This window comes from Anas platyrhynchos, chromosome 6, assembly GCF_047663525.1.
Source record: "Anas platyrhynchos isolate ZD024472 breed Pekin duck chromosome 6, IASCAAS_PekinDuck_T2T, whole genome shotgun sequence".
Lineage (NCBI taxonomy): Eukaryota > Metazoa > Chordata > Aves > Anseriformes > Anatidae > Anas > Anas platyrhynchos.
This window is the reverse complement of record NC_092592.1, coordinates 32,872,446-32,892,703: the sequence shown is the minus strand read 5'-3', so window position 1 is coordinate 32,892,703 and position 20,258 is coordinate 32,872,446. Positions and strand designations below refer to the sequence as shown.

General features: G+C 48.5%; 2 protein-coding genes across 7 annotated transcripts in view; one reads left to right on the top strand and one right to left on the bottom strand.

Moving 5' to 3' along the window:
• AFAP1L2 (actin filament associated protein 1 like 2) overlaps positions 1–2,358 on the top strand; it is a 62,976-nt gene extending 60,618 nt beyond the window's left edge. For all 4 annotated transcript variants that reach the window (XM_038180843.2, XM_038180844.2, XM_038180845.2 and 1 more), the window contains one exon: positions 120–2,358. In XM_038180843.2, the coding sequence (XP_038036771.2) occupies positions 120–146 (27 nt within the window). In that variant the 3' untranslated portion in view covers positions 147–2,358. The remainder of the gene's footprint in view (positions 1–119) is intronic.
• Positions 2,359–5,887: 3,529 nt separating this feature from the next.
• Positions 5,888–20,152, bottom strand: VWA2 (von Willebrand factor A domain containing 2). 3 transcript variants are annotated; one of them, XM_072039801.1, is made up of 8 exons: positions 20,095–20,152; positions 16,067–16,125; positions 15,422–15,499; positions 14,667–14,785; positions 13,170–13,279; positions 10,913–11,107; positions 10,644–10,774; positions 5,888–6,841 (listed from the first exon to the last, which is right to left on the bottom strand). In XM_072039801.1, the coding sequence occupies exons 2-8, from the start codon at positions 16,113–16,115 to the stop codon at positions 6,792–6,794; spliced, it is 732 nt and encodes a 243-aa protein (XP_071895902.1). In that variant the 5' UTR covers positions 16,116–16,125; positions 20,095–20,152; the 3' UTR covers positions 5,888–6,791. The 3 variants fall into 3 exon arrangements, with proteins under 3 accessions (XP_071895902.1, XP_071895901.1, XP_038036776.2); XM_072039800.1 differs by lacking the exon at positions 20,095–20,152 and having other exon boundaries at positions 14,667–14,779; positions 16,067–16,332; XM_038180848.2 differs by lacking the exon at positions 20,095–20,152 and having other exon boundaries at positions 16,067–16,324.
• Positions 20,153–20,258: the final 106 nt, after the last annotated feature.

Sequence of the window (20,258 nt, the reverse complement as noted above, 5' to 3'; positions counted from 1 at the left end):
CAGAGACCTCCCCGACCCACCCTGCGGGTACCAGATAATCAGGTTGCTCCTGAGCATATTACAGCTCCTGCTACTTGCCAGATTTGCCTTTTGACTAATTTGCCTTTACTCTTTGGCAGGAATGGGAGAAGAAGGGCGCTAGTTAGAAGGACGTTTCTCAGAGATGGACTAAAGACTGGAATTACCCAGGCATGGACAAGGGGATTCAATCACCTGCCGGTGGAGGTTGGGTGTGCGACACAACCCACCCCACGCGCCTCCTCTGCGTCGCTCCACCTGCTCAGATGCAGCAGCGGAGCCAACGGCTGCCAATACCAATTAGCCCAAACGATCTTGCTCTTTCCAGACAAGTCCCGTCACGTAGCTAAAACAATAACAACCAGTGGCAATCCTTGCATCAGATTCCTAACCCAGTCGTTGTAAACAAGAATGTTACTGTACATAGGGGTGTTTTGTCTATTTCTACTCTGAAGGTTTATCAATGAGTTATTAAGGTTTCTATATTAGTGGCAGTAGTGGGTTCAGGACAGGCCTCTGCTATTCTTTATACCCCAGTGGTTTTTGACCTGTTACAGCAAATCCCGGTCAGCTGAAGTCTCACCTGTTGCTGCTGGTCATCACTCAGCTGCAGATCATCCAGCCTTCAGCCTGGAGAGGTACCCGGGCCTGAGTGATGGCTGTGACACAGATGAGAAGCATGCACCAGCGGGAAGGATCCTCCCAGCGTAACAGAGAACTAACCATATCTACACCTGCAGCAGAGATTTTCAGTGACCAGATGCATCACACCGTGGCCTTCTTCCTACCAGCCTGCAGCAGGGTCAATTTGCTACAATACGGAGGAAGATCCCTGCTCACCTTCTTGTGCTGCGTTACAGCCTGGTGGCACCAAGGGCTCTGGGCAAAGAAGATCTCTCAGACCGTGTCCAGAGGAGTTTGTTCTGGAAAAAAAAAAAAAAAAAAAAAAGAAAGAAAAAGTAAATCATATTTGAAGGCTTGTTAACAATTTACCAAAGGCCCAGGCCTGCTTACCTGTTGGATGAGGATGCTGGATCCTGTTGCTGGCCCTTTCCAAGGGGAGGAGAGGTAAAAGTGTCCCTGTGCTCCTGCCCTGGCTGCAAGCACCACTTTGCTGATGCTCTCTGGTCCCCGCAGGCTGCAGCACAGCAGCAGCTCCACAATCTGCTGGACACCTCCTGGTGGGAAAGGAACCCTTCACATGGGTGCAGGAGGGTGCTGGATCTGTTCTTGTCCATGTCTCTGGTGTGCTGCTGGCTGTCTTGGTGCTATCACACTTATTTCCAGATGATTAGACTTAACGTAGCCTTTGGATGCTGTGGCCTGCAAAGCTCATCCCTCTCCTCTCTGGCCAAGCTTTTTAATGAGCAATGTTAGGTGCCTGGAACTGGTATGCTTAGAGACAGTAAAATTTGAAAGCACAGGGCAGAAATTCACCTACCTGTTTTCTCCTCCCCCTTGTGGCCTGCTGTCACATCTGAAGGCCTGCAGACACCGCTGCCTGGCTCCTCTGCCAACCTGGCTGGGCTGTCCCTGGGGTCCTGTGGCTACGCTGACAAACAGACCCCAGAACCAGGGTAAAGACACGCAAAACGTTGTACCTTCCTAACCCTTGAAAGCCTTTGACAGGCCTGAGACCAGCTCCAAATGAGGCCTCTCCCTGAACAGAGGCCTGATGGCCGTGGGATGAAGGGGTGCGGGAGGAGTGCCTGGGCGCAGCAAAGCACATGGGCAAGGCACCCCAGAGGCAAGAAGGATGCCCTTGTGGCACAGACTGGGGAATTTGTAATCCCAGGCCTCAGGAGGGTTTCACCAGCCCCAGCTGTCAGCCCTGTTCCTCACCAAGGTTTGCACGTAGGGAAAAACTCCCGCAAATCGCCTGCTGCCACTTCTGGCTCAGGACCCAGGGGCCTTTCAGCTCCAAAGCACAAGGAGGCCACGGCCACCATCACAAAGCTTTTGTTTTGACCCACAATGAGCTGGCAGGAGAGCCTGTCCACCCCCTAAATAGACACACAGCACCATGCCCCTCACCCTACACCCCGCTGTCACCTGCCAGAGCTTGTCCATCCATTTCACAGCGGTACCCACACAGCACTGGGCAGGAGCAGCCCCACTGCCCACACCGCAGCCCCGTCAGCTTCGGTGGGCTTGCTGGGACCGCCAGGGGATGGTGAACGTAGGCGAGTCCTGAGCAACACCTGTTTCCCAGACAAAAAAATGTTAAACGATGTCTCTGTGTCCCCACTGTTTTCTTAACTCAAGGCATTTCCTTTGTCGTAACTGTGAGCTATAAAGTGGCGCTTTAGAGGGTTTTATAATAAAATGTTGAGTATATTATTACCAGTGTAATTTATTTGTAATACGCCTTGTCCCTGCTCTATTTCCCAGTAGCTTTCATGCACTTCAAACCCCAACACTGCTAGGTACTACAGAGTTCCTTGGCTATGCAGTCCACAAAGTCTCTCTCTGAAATAAACAGCTTAGTCCTCTACAGTGACAGCAATGCCAACCACATTTTTCTGACAGCTCACCCACTGAAAAATAGCAAGGAGTTTGCACGAATTCATGCAGCAGCCTCAGGAGCACAGTCCTCAGCACAAAGGGAAAAATGTACCAGAAGTCCCTTACCTCCTGCTCACCACCAGGTAGCAACTGTGTGCAGCGCTGGTGCCTGCTGCCGTCACTGTCAGGACAAGCAGGACGGGGTTTAGCTGGAAAGGAAGGAAAAGGGTTAGTAAAGAAAGTTGCTGATGCCTGTCTTTACAGCACAGATGCCAAACCAGTTGCCTTTGTGAAACAAATATTTACTAGTCACAACAGGAATGATTTTGCTTGCTTTGTGCAAGAAACCCGAGGGAAGCTAAGACCTTACAGGGGATGAAATTCATGGCACTCACCTAAATCCCAGTTTTTTAAAGAAGAAACGGCCTCTCCCCTGCAGTGAGTGCATGGCCCATGAGCTGTGAAGGTTCCTGCAGCAATCCTACAGAGTAAGAGGCGTTCATGGCTGGTGGTAACAGCAGCCCAGACACCTCACACAGAGCTGGCACAGGCCTCGTCCTCTGTACCCACCGCTAAGCCAGACAGGATCAGCGCCACCTTCACAGGGATTCCTTGGCAGCTGTGCCAAGTGCAAGCACCATCCAGCTTCCAGGGCACGACCCCCATCAGACACCTTCTTGTTAAATATTTCTGACTCAACCCAAAGCAAACCTGTGAGAGCAAACCCAATAAAGGGATCACAACAGAGCCCCAAGCCACTTACTTTTTTTACTTACCCATTTTTAATTAAAATTTGCAGGAGAAAGGGCCTAGAAACTAGCCAGGATCTTCAACTCTAATTAAAAAAAAAAAAAAAAAAAGGGCAAAATAAAACAACTCCAGCTGCTCAGCACTGTCCTACCTGCCTGTGGGATCAGCAGCTGTCTCCAAGACCATCCCAACTCCCTGGCCTTTGTGACCTTTGCCTTTTCCCCCCTCTTCCCCTTGCCCTGACGCCCCCTTACCTTGCAAAGCGCTTCGTCCCCTACAAAAGCAGAGCTGCGGGGCTGCTGCTGCTGGGCGTTTGCTCTCCCTTGGCAAAACCCCATGAAGAAGGAAGGTTGTGGATGCAAAAACAAGGACTGAGAGGCGAGGAATTGCAGTCACCTGAGACCAAGCCGGGTTGTCCCACATATGCGAGTTGCACCTACCTGTGTGGGTCCTGGGCGACCTCTGCGGGGCTGCTCCCCGCATCCAGAGCTGCTCTGTGGTGGATGTAACCCAGAGTGGGCTGCACGCTGTGGGACAGGGCTGGCACCCTGCAAGCAGGCTCTGCAGAGCACAGCTGAGCAACCACCCAAGGAAGGGAGGAGGAAGGTCACAGGTGCAGCACGGTGTGGATCTCCCCCACAGAGATCCCTGGGGCATTTGGGGCCCTCAGACCCCTGCCTCACTCACCCAGAGGCTAAGGGCTGGCTTTTACAGCCACTGAGGTGCACGCCTCTGGAAATCTGGTGAAACACAGGAACCAGCTTCCTTGAAACTCCATGAGGCTTTCATCCCATCTCTACCTGACAATCAGATGCCTGGGGCTAGATATATCCCATCTGGTGTTAAAACACACTCTGCAGCACAAGAGCTGGCAGTCTGCGGCTTCTGAATGTCACAGAGGGCTTTGTCCGTCTGTGCTTCAACACAGCAGCAGGTTTCTCCCAACTCTGGACCCCAGCAAGCAGTCCCAGCAAAGCCCATGCCCTCCACCAACGTATTTAATAGCCACATATTAAAAAGAAGACAGCACACACAGATTACACCCAAACCACACGTGCCACAAGCCAAACTGCTCAGCAGCACCATACAAACCACCCTGCAGGCAACAGGGATACAAGAGAAAGGCTTCAAACACCCGGATGAGGTTGAGCATACCCCAGCCCCAGAGCTGTGTGCCAGGCAAGGTATCAGTATCCTGGAGGGGAAAAGGCTGCGAGGAGGGAACAAATGGTGCTGTTGGATGAGCTACGGCACAGAAACCACCAGGGAGCTGCAAACCCCATGCCACGAGGGTGAACGTTGCAGTGTCTCTCACCCATCAGAAGGCAGAGGATGTGCAGGGAGACCAGAAAGAGTTTTCCAAGCAGCTTAGCTGGAATCCAGCTGGCTCCACAGGTGCTTCAGCCCTGCCTAAGTCAGTAATTCTAAAGGATTCATTTCTCTTTCTGTCCAAATGGCAGCCTTTCCTTCAACTAAACCTCCATTTTGCTGTACCGAGGTGACGGTGAAAAAGCAGCAGAGAAAAACACCACAGTGTGAACCTTGAGCCCAACACAAGGCTTATAGCTCCATGGGCAAACTGATCGGGTGATCCAGTGAGGCTCAGGATGCAAGCGTGAGGCCAAAGCGTCTTTGGAGACGCGTGAACCATCACAGCCCATCAGAGGCCCGGTTTGTGCTGCAGGGACTGCTGCTGTGCTGGGGACAGCTTAAAACAAAGAGGGGAGGGAGAAATGCCACAGGGCTCGTCCAAAAAAATTGTAAGAAAAAGCACATACCATACAAAGTCAACAGCAAAAAAGTGGCCAGCAGGAAGAGAAAGGAAATGGTGGCTGAGATTTGGGAAGAGACGTCCAGGCCTCTTCCTATTCTGTGCCCTCTGCTTTGGGCTGCACAAACCATGGCACGCCCTTGTAAAACCAATCGTTTTCAAACCTCTCTCCTTATCAAAAGTAGGCAGCTAAAAAATGCCTGTGAAACTAACCATATCTGATCAGTCCACGTAAATTCAGAGAAGAGAGTGGCACGGACAACGTACAAAACAGAACAGAAACTCACAACCAGATCTCCTTCCTCTTACTTGTGCTCCTGCAGGTAACAAGCCAGTCACGGCGTCACCCGCTGCCTAACCAGGGAGCCAGCTGTGACAAAGGGTCCTGACCAGGTCTGTGAGACCCCAGGATGAAGTGATGATGAAAAAGCTCAGAAAGGTAAACATGAAGAAGAATCTTCCTCATTAAAAAAAAAAAAAAAAAGTAATTTCATTCTGCAGTTTTTCCATTGAGAAATAATTCTGGCCAAGGTATCAAGCAGTCAAATTTAGAAAGACAAACAAATCTTTAGGCTGATCCAAAAACTAACATCAAGATTACAGCTGACTAAGAGTCTGATCCAGCCTATTGGCTCAGCTGATTAAATACTTCCTTAAAAATCTCTGTGCACTGGGAACAACGCTGCCATCTACACTATCCCCCATCGGTGGAAACTCCAGAATCGCTCAGGCTCCCACATAATTTTAGACTAACTCAAAGACCTTTCAAGAAGGTTGTTAACAAATACAAATCCCCCACCACCAGAATCCGGACGAGGAAATGCAAAATGCCAACAATAAATATTGAAATGCAAATATTTACTTGATTCAAAAAGAAAGCAAGCACCAGAAAGCTTGTGCCACGCAGTTTGTGCATGCAGGAACTGGGAATGTCCTCAGCACAGTCTCAGTGCCAGTCACTTGATCCGGGCCAAGGCCAGAGGCAGCCTGCAGGGTCATGCATGTGAGTAGCAGCCTGTGGTGGTGGCAGGAGAACCTGAGCACCTTCTGTGTCAGCAGCGTCTGTGGTCCCTGTACCTTTGGGCTCTGGAGAAGTGCTGCGAAGCCCTCGGTCCCCACTGCACACAGGAGCCTGGAGGAAGGCCTGGGGATCTCAGAGGGTCACCCCAGAGAGCTCCTGTTGCAGAGGAGAGAAACGCAGATGGGATAAGGGCTTTAGGACCAAGGGATAAGCTCAGCACCTTACAGCCTAACAAACACCGTTTGGCTTGGAGTTATCTAACAATAGAGAACTATTGGCGTTAGAGATAACTTTGTCCCTTCAAAGGGCAGCCGGAGCTTTCCAGCCCGGGAGCCCAGGCGGGTTCATTTCTTCTAGCAGGGCCCATGGGAAAGGGGAACAGAGAGAAGGGGAAGACTAACTAAATTATTACACCTTCTTGGGCTTCAGCTTGCTTAGCAAGTGCATAAAATAGGGTGCAGCTTCCTGAGAGAAGCATCCCAAACCTCTCTGCTCTCCAGGTGACACACCAAGCGAGCACCAAGGCCACCAGGAAGCTATCCGGGAGGTACAGCTACATCTCTGCTAAAGGGAGAAGTGGCATTTGGGAGCAGCTTAGCGGGGCTGGGACGAACGGATGAGGCCTGTCACGGTTGCTGTCTCCTGAGGTTTATGGCTCTTGCAGTGGGTTCCTTCACAGCCGTGGCATTCACAGTGGCAGCTTCCAGCCCCAAGGATTCACACGCCCTAGTTCAGGCAGGGGTTGGGTTTGCAGAGGCTCACGGTGCTGTTCACTTCTGCAACAAATGCAAGCAAAACAGCAGGGTCAGGCACGGTGACAGAGTGGTCATCGTTCAGACCCACATCTGTCAGGAAAAAATTCTAAAGAGACAGCAGCTGAATGTCCCCAAGGTCAGGAGATGTCAGCTGGGGCGAGCGGGGTGGGAAGCACACAGACACAGCAGAGGGCATAACCCTACGGCCCTGTTTGTACACAGAGGGCAAACTCCTGTGTTTAACCTGGAGAAGAGGAAGGATGGCTTTGCTGGATGTTCTGATCTAAGATGAAGCATCTTCAGAGCCATGTGCTGAAGACATGGGCACCTCTAAACCCCCCAGATCCAGACACTGCCAGTGCAGAGCGAGACACGTGCCCTGCTCCAAGCAGTTTGCAAGCCCAGATACCCCTGGAATTCAAACCCCTCTTTGCCCTGGAGAGGCCCTGAGTTTGTACCAGAGGTCAGCAAGGACAAGAAGCCAGCTGGGATGCAGGGATGGCACGAGGGGAAAACAATACGGGAACTATTTCAGTGCTTTTTCCTTGGAGATCTGAGAGAAAAGCCTGCAACAATAGCCTGAGATATTCTGTTCTTGTGAAATACGGGACATATTTCCCAGCCCTCCGAAAGGAGCAGACCGCAGCTGGCAGCAGGGCTGGCAGCATTTCAATAGCAGCATCCCAGAGAAATTTGCTTCCAGTCTTCTGGCACCTCCACTGCAGCGTTAGCAAGGGTGTGAAATTCCTCCAGGGAACAACCACGCGGTGTAGGGGCTGCACCCGCTAGCCTTGCCCTTTGCTCTGCAGCAGGAAAAGCAGGCAAAGGGAGTAGGAAAGGAAGAAGAGGGAAAGATTGCAACTTCTATCCTCTACCCATCACAATGGTTACTACAGACCACAACACGTTACAGTCATTCCCCCTGTAGAGGTAAGGACGATTGCACGTCAACACTCAAACCTACACCTGAGACAGGCAGCTTTAGCACTGATGCCAGTCCTAGAGTTGAGGGATCTCAATCATCAGTTCCTGTTGATTTGACGTGGAATCAAGTTGACCTCAACTTGACGCCTTTTTGTTGTGGTCAGACATCCCAGATGGGGTCCTGCCTGACGGCACATCCCCATGGACAGGTGTCTTTGCCTTCATCGCAGGGTGGCAGAGCTGCTGGCAACCAAAGCCAGAAGGACCTCTCAGACCCACCACGCACCTCCCAGGCCCTGGCTGCCCCCCTGAGAGCTTTCCTGGTGCTCTGCTCCACACGCCTTGTGTCCACCACTTCCCTCCGCGCCTGGCACACAGCGCAACCTGGGGGTCCCTATTTGGGGGAACCATGCCCAGACACCATTGCTCTGAACTCAAGCCTCCTGTTAACACAACATCACCTTAAATCAGCTTCTTTCACTCCAGGGAGTTTACCCTTTGATGATGCCGGTATTTCTATTAATTTGTTATTTTTTATAATTAACACTTAGGATCCTTTCTCCTAGACCCCAGGTCATTTTTTATGGTCTCTTTTCAGCTAAGCTTTGTAATAAATACAATACTCCAGGTATCCAGAGGCAGGGTCTGTTTTTCACATACTTCTATCACGAGTCTTTCTTTTTAAGTCCTTTCACAGACAATGATTCTGCTATTAAGTCTTGGACTTAGAGCAGAAGAGTGAATGAAGGGTTTATCTTTACATCAACCTGGGTCCCAGCCTATACAGTACAAACAGTGATTACCTGCACGTGAAATGAAAGCGACGATTCAGTCTCAGGAAGTGGTATGTTATTAGCCTGGATCATTGAACCTTGCTGTCTCTTCCCCTTCATCTGTGTCCTTGTGGTTAATTTCATGGTAGATTGTTTTTATAATAACACAGCTGAAAATACCGCTGCAGTAGCAGCACATTGAACATCGCCAGGTAGGAACTGCCTGCAGAGGCCTGCCAAGAGACAGGCTCCTCATCCCAAAGAGACAGCTCTGTCATTTTTTTCTAACCCTGGAAGAGCCACGGCATGCCAATAGATGAAAAAGACCTTTGATTGTGCTCTTAATCACAGCACTGCTCAATTTGCCTCTTCTTTTCATCTTACTTATGGGTTAAAACATAACAAGACCAAAGAGCTGAATATTATACTGATACAAATGAGAAATAAGACATGGCATTTAAAAAGGGGGAGAGATGAGCAGCAAGGAACTAAAAGGACTTTCTCCACCACCGATGTCTGCAAACCAGGGCTTTCCATTCTGAAAAGCTCATTTCAATCAAACACAAGCATTCACACTCAGCACACACGTGTTTCAAACTTGATATCAGTATTCGTTTCCCAACTGGGACTGCCCCTCAGAACTTGAAATTGTGAAGAAAGCACACAGACTTGAGATTTACATGAATATTTGAAAATTCTGCCCTCCTGAATGCTTTGGGGATAAGGATTTAGTTCCGCAAACAAAATTAAGCATAGGGTGTCTGAAGACCTCAATTTATCAGTCTGCAGGCTCCAAAACCAGACAGTCTTTGGATTTAGGATTAAATCCTGTGCAATGCAAACAAAATCTTAGTGTCCCGTAGTGGGACTCTCGCTCAGGTTCCTCCTCCACTGAAATTCAAAGCATCAATGCGCTCCATGAGACTGAATGCATCCCTGTGTTGTCCCACCTCAGTGAGTATCCTGACATCAGTATTGTATTGGGCCACCCCCATGTTTGTCAGTGAGTCCCAGCCCACCGCTGCTTGGAGAAAGCTCTTGAGGAACACCTTGTAGCGTAGGAACCCCTCCAAGTGTGACTCCTGCTGAGCTGTCTATCAGGAAAAGGAGATCCACACCACACTTGAGGCTCACTCAGCTTTGGTGCTGAGAGCGCAATGTGTTGTGTACGGTGTGTACTGACCCCTAGAGTCATTCCTGGGGCCCTGGCATGGGCACCACCAAGGCAGGACCCAGCTGAGAAGGAAGGAGGGAGAGCACAGGTTCACACCTAATGCAATGGATGTCTCCTCCATACCCGACTGGGCACAGGCAGTGGTATTTGTCCAACCCCTCTGGGACACAGGTGCCGCCGTTTTGGCATGGCTGGGAGTTGCAAGGGTCTAAACGGGACCAGAGAAGGGAAAGATGGGGAGTCAGCAGGGAGCCTGCCCCTTCCCATCCCGTGCTGGCTCAAGAATGGCCTTTGGTGTGGAAATGGGTCAAACTTCAACCTATCTTCCTACAGCTGGAGCTAACGCAGGGCCATGTGCACCCTCACTCTACTGGGGTGGTTCTCAGACAGACAGCAGTGAAGACAGCAAACCAGACTGACCTCAATGCATTTGCTTTCCAATAATGCCAATGAAGTTACCTTTGTGTAAATACAAAATAGTTAAAAAATATAAAAAAAAATAAAAAAATAGAAACTCTTTGCAGTCCTTCCAGATTTACACTTATAAGCACCACCGTACTTATCACAGAATCACAGAATTTCTAGGTTGGAAGAGACCTCAAGATCATCGAGTCCAACCTCTGACCTAACGCTAACAGTCCCCACTAAACCATATCCCTAAGCTCTACATCTAAACGTCTTTTAAAGACTTCCAGGGATGGTGACTCCACCACCTCCCTGGGCAGCCTGTTCCAGTGTCTAACAACCCTTTCAGTAAAGAAGTTCTTCCTAACATCTAACCTAAAACTCCCCTGGCGCAAGTTATGAGTGAGGTCTGATGTTCCCATTCTGATAGGTGAACAGAGATACACCAAGACTTAGGTCTAAGACCCTTCAGGGCTAGAGAAGCATTTCAGACACCACCTCCTCTTTTCTCACTCAGTGACCAGGTCAGAGCTGGGACCGGGGCTACCTGGGGCGGTGGCATTGTAGATGGAGCCAGTGAGGGCGCTGTACAGGCCGTTGATGGCACCGTCGACATCTTCAACGGAGAACATGTGCTGCTCGGTGGGCTCGCTGGCCAGCATGCGCAGCCTCTTCAACCTGCCAAGCAATGAGGGGGTTCAATCACTTGTGTAGCCAGGCCCTAAATGGTCCCCAAGGAGCTGAGTACCAAAGCAAACCCCGCACTTGCTGTTTGGTAAGCTGGGCCTTCGTGCCCAACACTGTGAAGTTTCCTACCTTCGAGACTTGATTTCCACTGTGAAAATGGTGATCCCTCTCTTCTTCAGCTGCGTGGCAAGCGTTGTGGTACTTTTACTGGACTTTCCATTCGAAATGATGAACAGGATCTCAGGGACGGTCGAGTTTCTGCCACCCGGGAAGCCCTTGCAGAGAATGCATTCCAGAGCCTGTTTGATATTTTTTTCCCCATCTCTAGAGAGAAGGGGGATAAAATTGGAACAGCAGAAATTGAACTTTTTCTCTCGCTATTGCTGATTTCCACATTTCTAACATCTGGAAGGGAGGAACTTCACTAATTTCTGTTGCCATGCAAGGCATCCACAGAGACGTCCAATCCTGTCATTCTTGTCATCTTTCCATAGGTCCCATCACGCATCCCTACCTCTCTCCTCTCCAAACCAGAGTTGTGTTAAGAAGACTTAATAAAACAGAGCACTCTATGATGTTTAAGTTTTATTTCCAGTTATGACAAATATCAACTGCTTATATTTTTCCATTTGAAAATGAAAGCCACTTCTTCAAGAGTGGTTTGGAAAAGCGGTCTAACAGCAACCTCTTGTGGTCCGGTCAGAAACACACTACAAACGGACGTAATGAACAAAGACCAGCACCTCAAAAGTTTTCCTTTTTCTAGGCACATAAATGTGGTATACATTCTTGTCACATATCACCCCTTTTCCTCCAGAGGATCTCCTCCCATTCTGAGATGAGAGCTACAGCCGGGGAGCCGTGCGTCGCAGCTTGTGGCCAAGAGTCTGCAGGCTGGCAGTGGGCAGAAATCCCTTGCCTCTTTCTCCCTGGCTAATTTTTTTTTTTTATTATTATTATTATTTTTTTTTTTACAAAAGTCATTTGTCTATCCTGTAGAAAAGCTCCTGAAAATACAAATGCTAAGCTTCTTAGTGTATTCACAGAAACTCAGCAGGACTGAATACAAGGCATGACTTCATCATGGCTTTGCCAATGCCCTTTACACTACTAAAGCAAGCATAAAAAAAAAAGCCACTCGGTGCTCCAGTTGTCTAAACCTACACTAAATTCAACTGAAAGCAATACCCTCATCTGCTAGGTTGCATGCCAGCAGCACTGGTATGATAGGGAAGGTGCACCAGCCACCAACATTCACACAAGCTGTCCCCAGCCCTTCTCATTTTGGAGATGGGATCATCTGGAACAAGCATGGGGCCATTTAAAACACAATACAAATTGTCTACATCAGCCCTTTCTTGTCCTTCCCCAGGAAACCATCCATTCCCTCTTGCTTGCCCCCCCCCCCCCCCCCCCTTTTTTTTTTTCTGGTAAGTTTTCCCTGTAACACAACACAAAAGGTTTTCTTGGTTTGATAGCACTGCACCAAAACCCAGCTAATTGATGTTGCTTAAAAGTCAGAAGTGGTCACACTGCGCACCGTACGTACGCCGTGCTGAGAGCAGCAGACATCTGTGAGAAAAGCTGAGCAAACCTTTCTCCCTAACAGATCAACAAAAGAGAATGCACTTGGAGGCCATATCGATACCTCATCTGTCACCAAAAAAAGTGTTATTTGGGTTGGTTGTCAGGCCCTTTGCAGATCCAAATATACTTCTTGGCGATGAGAAGTCTGGATTCTGAGAGCCTCTGAGAAGAGTATATTTGGGCTTCTAAACCTATTTCCTGGTACCATGGGAACACATCCAAGTCACTCAGAAGAAAACTTCTGTCTGGAAACCCAACTTCCTTGAATTCAGCAGATACAACACATCACAGACGTCAAGGGGCTAGCAATTCATCACTACCTGCTAGGTCAAAGGAAATTGTAACCACCAAAACCCAAAGGTGCACACTGTCATGCCAGCGCTCAGCCATGTGGGAAGGCCACACTTGCTTTTTCCTCTGCAAGCCTAGGGCTGTGGGTGTGCAAGCTCCTCACCGTACAGCCCAGCAAACAGCAGCAGAGTGTCCCTGCACCTCCTGCCAGCAGGAGGAAGGATGTAACCCACCACCCTGCACGGAAACTCTCCCCTATCTACCACATTCCAGCAGGACACTGGAAGCTTTCTCCCCTGTCAGCCTGCACTGACAAAGACAGAGCAGGATGCATGCTTGTCGCAGGCTGTGGATTATGGACCACAGGCACTGGTCATTCCTCCTCCTTCCTACACGTATCAGAGTGGTGCACGCACAGCTGAGGTGCAAATACCTGGATCTCGCAAAAGTCTCAGTCCAGAGATCATTCATAGCCCAGAAAAAGAGAAGAGCTGTAAAATAAGCTGACCTGAACCTGGTGCTCTGGATTCTCTCTTCCACTTCTTGTTTGTTTTGGTATGAATCCAGTGGGAACTCAATGCAGGGAGTTGAAGTAAACTGTATCAGTCCCACATGGACCTAAAAGAAAAGGTTGAAGAGTATGAAAGGAAGGTGCGAGCCTTTTGATCAATTTACAGATTTAGAAACAGTAAATTGTATCACAACAAACATTGTTTTGCATGTTGAACCACTGGCACTCTAAATATATTTTAAAAAAAGAGCATAAACCACAGCATTACCTGTACTGATTTGATTACAAACAAGGAAGTTCAACTGCAGACAACATCGGATGCTCTGCTGCAGTTGCAGGCAGCTCAGGATCTGTATTTATCCATTCAGAGCAGCTTGTAGTCTCAAGGATAATAATACGTTTATAAATAACACCTTTTACACCAAACTATTTAGACACTGCAAGGGCAATCTTTCCATTACTAAAAGCAGCTCCCTCTGGCACTGAGCACAGCAGGTAACTCAAGGCAATTATTTTTCCACTGCTTCCTCTAAAACTATATGCCTTAGTTGAAAATGCCTGAAAATGCAAACAGACTAAATTATCTATATTGGATTATATATCCAGAATATTTCACCGAAGCCTTACAAGAAGTGTTATGGAATGTGACACCTTGAAGGTTAAAAGGCTACTGATTTTCAGTCCTATGTAAGGATTAACAGAAAGATACAGGGAAGCTTGGTATTTAAGAAAACGACTCCTCGAATCTGCAAATATTGCAGGGATGAAGGAATACAGCATCCAGCCAGGACCTGTCCTTAACCAAATTGTAATGGGAATGAAAAACTCCCCTCTGAGCAACATCCCTGTCGGCTGCAGAGAATGTAGGTCCACCAGCAGCTGAGGAGGACAATGACATCGTGAAGAGCTGTGGCAGCGTATGGATACCCAAATGCCTCTGTACATAGCTGGCATAAACTGCTTCTGTTCTGCCCTCTGGGCTTATTTTGGAGTAGGGACTTTCTAGAAGCAGGGCCAACAGACTGTCATTTACATCCCTACAGAGAGGTAGAGACCTCACTACAGAGAACTTGACAGAGACTAATTATGCTACTTTCTGGGTGGGGAAAAAAAAAAAAGTGCTACCATTTGTAGTCTGTCTACAAGCATCCAAAATCAAATAAAAATCAGTAAAACAAAAAACAAACAAACAAACACAAACAAACACAAACAAAAAACAAACAAACAAACACAAACAAACAAATCAGAATCTTTCACCCGAAAGATTACGTCTTTTCTGAAGACCAAATGGAAGAGCTTAAATCCATGAAGATTCAAGAAGAGTCCTCCAGCCTCACTGCTTCACAAACCTTCGCTGCATCTTTCTGAATAACTATCCTGACCCCAGAGGAGCTGCCAGGATGAATTTTGCAATTTCACTCAGCATGCTATCACAGGCCTTCCCACACGTCGTCGAGCTGCTTGAAACTACAATGAGACATTCCTGACACTCACCCTGTCTGGATCGATGTCCAAGGCATCACAGAGTTTGCCTGCGAAGTGCTTTGAATTATTAAAGCCGCTGCTACCAACGCTGGAGGAGCCATCCAAGAGGAAAAGGATATCAACTGCAGCTAGGAGAGAGCAAGATATGTGAAACACAGAGCAAGCCACTCTCCAAGCCCGTGGCGTAGGCACTTTCGTGGCACGCTGGGCTCTGCAGAGCCAGATGTGTTTCATCTCCAGCGGTGTTCAAAGCACGCTCTGCTTTTCTAAACACAAACTCTGCACAGCTCCAAGGCACTGACAGAAACACATTTCACAAAGATCTGACCATTCTCCTGCCTTCAGGGCTGTGTCCCTGTGTCACCCCTGCCTGCAGGAACACACTGGTTCCTCCGTGCACGTTGTTGAGGCATCGCGCTGCAGGGGAAGCGCTCATTCCTCTGGCAGGGCACACAGCTGAGGGGCTGGTGGTGATGTGCACCAGGGAGAAACGTCCACGTGGAGCACACCACGATGGAAAGTCTGAGTTGAACACACGGCACTGCTACGGGATGGGGCTGGAGGGCATGTCCGGCATAAGAAAAGACGTAAATTGACAGGCAGACAGTAGAAAACGTCTAACAGGAGAATGAATGATGTAGTCTGTAAGTAGGAGGTGCTTTAGGAACTAATAGGGCCCCAAAAGAAAAAGAAAACAAACACAAGAGAAACAAAGAAAAAAGAATTCAGAAAGTAGAAGACTTGAGTTATAAAAACAAACTTACGCTGGTCAGCAGCTGAAATCTTGCCAATCGTCTCCTGGTCGGCATGAATTTCTTGTACATTCTTGGACTTCGGCAAAACTGTGGGATCAAACAGATCCATCAATACCAGAAACTGCCTTCAAAAAAATAAATAAATAAATACAGCCTTTAATCTGTAGCAGTAAAAATGCTGTTTTGCTGGGCAGATTTCACTCTTGCAAAAAAAATAACGTGGTGATGCAGCTCAGCCCATCAGCACCCCCGGGAGGAAATCCCTTCTGGCAGGGACATGGACACAACTTACCAAGCACCTCACTCCTGCACAAGGGAGAACGGTGCCCTGCTCACTGCAAGCTGTGCCAGGCTCCAGCTCTGAAGACTGCACACCAAACAGCTGCAACTGGAGGCATCTATGAACTTTTAATATCATAATAATAGCGCCAGCTTTTCCTGTTTCAAATAGACTCTTCACATACAGTCACGTGTGTTTGGAAGCTGTTTCTCCAGGTATCGTTTTCCCCCTGTCCATGTGAAGCTAAGTTGCAGAGGTTTACACAAAAACCTCCTGGATTCAGCTCTCGCACCTCTGAGCACAGAACTCCAGGTGGAGACGGGGAGGCAGCTGAGAGAGAAACCATTGATGCAGAAAGACGACTTTAAACATACCTTGGGGAAGATAGAAAACAAAGATGATCGCAAGTGGCAAGAAGTTCATGATGACAAATCTGAAAGAGAAGAAAAAAATGAAAGGAGTATTAATCCAATTCCTAAAGCAGGTTTCTTTGCCTGCAGCTAAAATCGCCTTGCTGGTTGTCTCATGAAGAGCTCCAAAATGTCTGGTCTGAGTAAAAGCAGTGAATGCAGCTATCCTGGGAAGAAGGGTGGGAAACAGGAAACAAAACATTGACATAGAAGGAATGATAGAGCAGAAAGCTCTTCCTGTATACCCGTCTCTCTTCCTCCCAAGCCCAGAGGAACCAGACTTCACAGGGTAAGTGCGCACGGCCCAGCCCTTCCTCAACAACACTCAGCCGCAGGCTCTTCCGTACCCAGATTTAGACCAAGCTTGTCTGGCAGAGGCCTCGTCTTTCTATTTAAGATGTGTATATCTAATTTTTCTCCAGTGAGAGTGCTGGGTACACTAACCAGAGCAATTCTCACCAGATTCAGGCTGGGTTTTGGTCTCCCTCATTGCAAAACCAGATTTTTGTTGCATAGTTCAAGAAAAATAAGCGTGTTGCTTGACCACCACCTCTATGCGTCAATTATTTTTCTGTAAAGACAGGGGGGGCTTTTCACAGGACAGACTCATCTCTGCAGCAAATGATACATTAAATAAATAGTGCTGGGACAAGAAGAAAGATGGGTAAAAGTACCTGTCACAGCTGCTTTAATTATATACCAGCCCTTTTCATGGCCCCCTACTTCCAAAACCTTGCCACGTAAACCCACCACACTGAGACCTGGCTTGCAACAAAAGGCAACTTCCAGCTCATTTTTCTAACTGTCCTCCTTTTATTTAACAGCAGGAGAGAAGGCAGAAAGGATTGTGCTGCATATTCATCAAAGCATGACCTTAACAAGCCGGCGACACCCTGACAGCACAGTTGTAACACGGTGCCTTCCTTCAGCGCCAGTCTGCTGGAGGGGACATGGCACCGGCTCGCCGAAGGGAACCCGCTGCCCTACCTGCACAAAGGAGATTTCCTGGAGGCTGGAAGTTTCCTCCAAAAGGTGGATTTGCTGTCCAAGGTAAGGAATTATCTGCAAGTGATGCAATTCTCATTGCTTCATCTCCTAAGGCTTGCTAAGAGGTTGGAGGCAGGTGGGACGCATCTATGGGGAACTCCATGGGGAACTCCATAGTTTCCCATATCCATGGGGAGCTCCAGGTGTCCCCTCTACCCCTCGGGGACAGCTAACGGGGAGAAATAGGAGCCATAGATGCAGGGGGAGGCTGGTTTTGCTTGACAAAACCAGCTTGTTTACGCAAAACCCTTGGTTTTGTACTGAGTAAGGGTTTTGACAAGCTCTTTTCCCCAGGGTAAGACGGGCTCCTGCACACAGACCTTGATCTTGTAGCACCGCTCACACGGGGCAGTCAAAATCTATGTATTACAGATCGGGTCCTGCAACAACCACGAGATGCAGAACAAAAGACACTTTTCTGACCCAGGAGCTCGTGCTAAACTTACTGTGCAGTTTGTTCTGACAGCCGCGCTCATGCTATTGACGTTGCCTGTGGCTAGAGCAGCAGGAGTGTTCCCAGGAATGCCTCATCCTTTTCACCCGCTGCTGGATGTCACATCTGAGGCCACCCCTGGGAGCCAGGGCCTGCCTGAGCACCTCAAGCACTGAGCATTTGCTCACACAAATGCAGATGCCAGGAAGAAAAGCTTTGGGGAGAAAAAGGGGAATGGCGATCTGTGTGAACTTGGTGTCTTGAGATAAACCAAACAACACAATTACATAGAGGTCATGAAAACATGCAGAGGGCTGGGTCACGTACTCTGCTGGGATCTCATGCAAGGCTATGGGCTTAGGTGCAGTCACTGTAATTGTCCCCTGCTGCCCCGTGCAGGTCTGGGAAGGCCACAGCTGGTGCCTATTTGGGGTTGTGTTGGGTCTGTCTGAACTGGAGTCACCTTTTCCTTGCAGCAGCCTGTACTGGGTCTGGCTGGGATGTTAACTTTCCCGGCAGCAGCCCATACAGTGCCGTGCTCTGTACTTGTAGCTGGAACAGCAGTGTTATCACACCAGTGTTGTGTCTACTGCTGAGCAGCAGTGACACAGCATCGGACCTTTCTCTAACCCTCCTAGGGGGTGGGCAAAAAAGTGAGGAGAGAAACATCACTAGGGCAGCTGGCCTAAACCAACCAAAGGGATATTCCATACCATGGGATGTCACACTCAGCAAGAAAAGGTGGAGACAGGAAGAAGGGGGGAGGGGTGGGCTCTCGTTGGGAAAATGTCGGTCCTCTCAAACACCAGCTGCGTGCGCTTCAAGGACGTGGTCAATCATCGCTCATTTGTGGGAAGTAGAGAGTATTTCCTCTGCACTTCCATATAGCCTTCATTTATTTTGTTTGTTTGTTTTCCTCCCTTCTTTTTATTTTTCCTTTTCCCCTCCCTTTTCCCCTTTCCCTTTTTATTTCCCCTTAGTTAAATTGCTAAATGGTAGTCTTTATTTAATTGTAATTATTAATTCCCTTTAATTAAATTATCCTTATCTCAACCCGTGAGTTGTTCTTTGCTTTACTTCTCCCCCTCCTCATCTAAAAGAGGGGGAGTGAGAGAGCGGTTGTGGGGTTTAGCTGCCCGGCACGGTAAAACCACCGCACAGCCCCCACAGTGCTGTGCTCTGCACTCCTAGCTGGGATCACTCCAGTGATAAAAAGGGGGGGAGCTCTCGTGGGGGAGGGGGCTGATCCTCCTGAACAACCACTACACATTTTGAGGCCCTGCTTCCCAGGACGTGGCTCCACTAGGCAAATTTAAACATGCAAAACAGCAGGCAAGTTAGCAGAAGCCCCCATTAAGCCATTTCCACGATTTCCAAGCCACACTTTAATGTCTGTATGATCGGTTTACTGTGATAGGTGGCTAAACACCACAACCACTATCTCACTCCCCCTCCTTAGATGAGGAGGGGAAGAAGTAAATAACAACTCATGAGTTGAGATAAGGATAAATTAACTATTAATATTATTATTAATAATAATCTTTATTTATTATTAACTAAACAATTTGAAGGGGGAAAAATGGAAAAGGGGAAAAGGGAAAAAAAATAAAGGCTATGTGGAACCGCAGAGGAAAAAAATTACTCCCTGCTTTCCACAAACTGTAATCAACATAAGGCAGCAAATTAAAGTAAGGGAGGTAAAAAAGTAAAATTAACAGTATCAAACTTGAAGCAAGCTTTAGATTACAGTAAATCCAGATCTAATTTTGCACACTTTAATGTCTGAGTGGTGGCTTTACCATGCTAGGTGGCTACAACCGCAATACCACAACCGCAATACCACAACCGCAAATTACAGATTAAAGGAGTAGAGAGAAACAGAGAAATAGAGCCTGGCCCAGGCAGCCACATGGCTCCCGCTTGCGGCCTCCCCTCGGGGCCGGGCTCTCTGGGAGCCAGGCAAGGCTTTGGGGTCACGGCAGCCCCTCGGCCTCCCCACCCCGATTCCCCCCCGGGCTGGGGCTTCACCTCCGGGGGCTTCTCCTTCCCCAGCCCTCCCCACCCCGCACCTGGCTACCAGTGAGCTCCATGAGGCAGAGGACACAGTGCGCTAGATTTAATTTCAGAGTGGCGCTGTTGCAGCTACTCATCCTAGAGCTAAGAGCCAGATGGAAGAGTGCGTTTGTTTCTGCACCATCTGTAATTAAACTACAACAGAAAGATTTCCTAAAGAGGCAGGAAAAGTATCTGAGGCAACGTGAATGTAATAGAACACTAGGCCAAACTGCCGTGGTTTAACCCGGCCGGCAGCTAAACACCACGCAGCCGTTCGCTCACCTCCCCCCTCCCTCTCTGGGACGGGGGAGAGAAACGGGAAAGTGAAGCCCGTGAGTTGAGATAAAGACAGTTTAATAAGACAGGAAAATAATAATAACAATAATAATACAATGATGATAATAGTACTACTAGTAATAATGTGTACAAACAAGTGATGCACAATGCAATTGCTCACCACCCGCTGACCGATGCCCAGCCTAACCCCGAGCAGTCCGGCCCCCTCCCCCGGCTAGCCACCCCTATATATTGTTTAGCATGACCCCAGATGGGATGGAATAACCCTTTGGCCAGTTTGGGTCACCTGTCCTGGGTCTGTCCCCTCCCAGCTCTTACTGCACC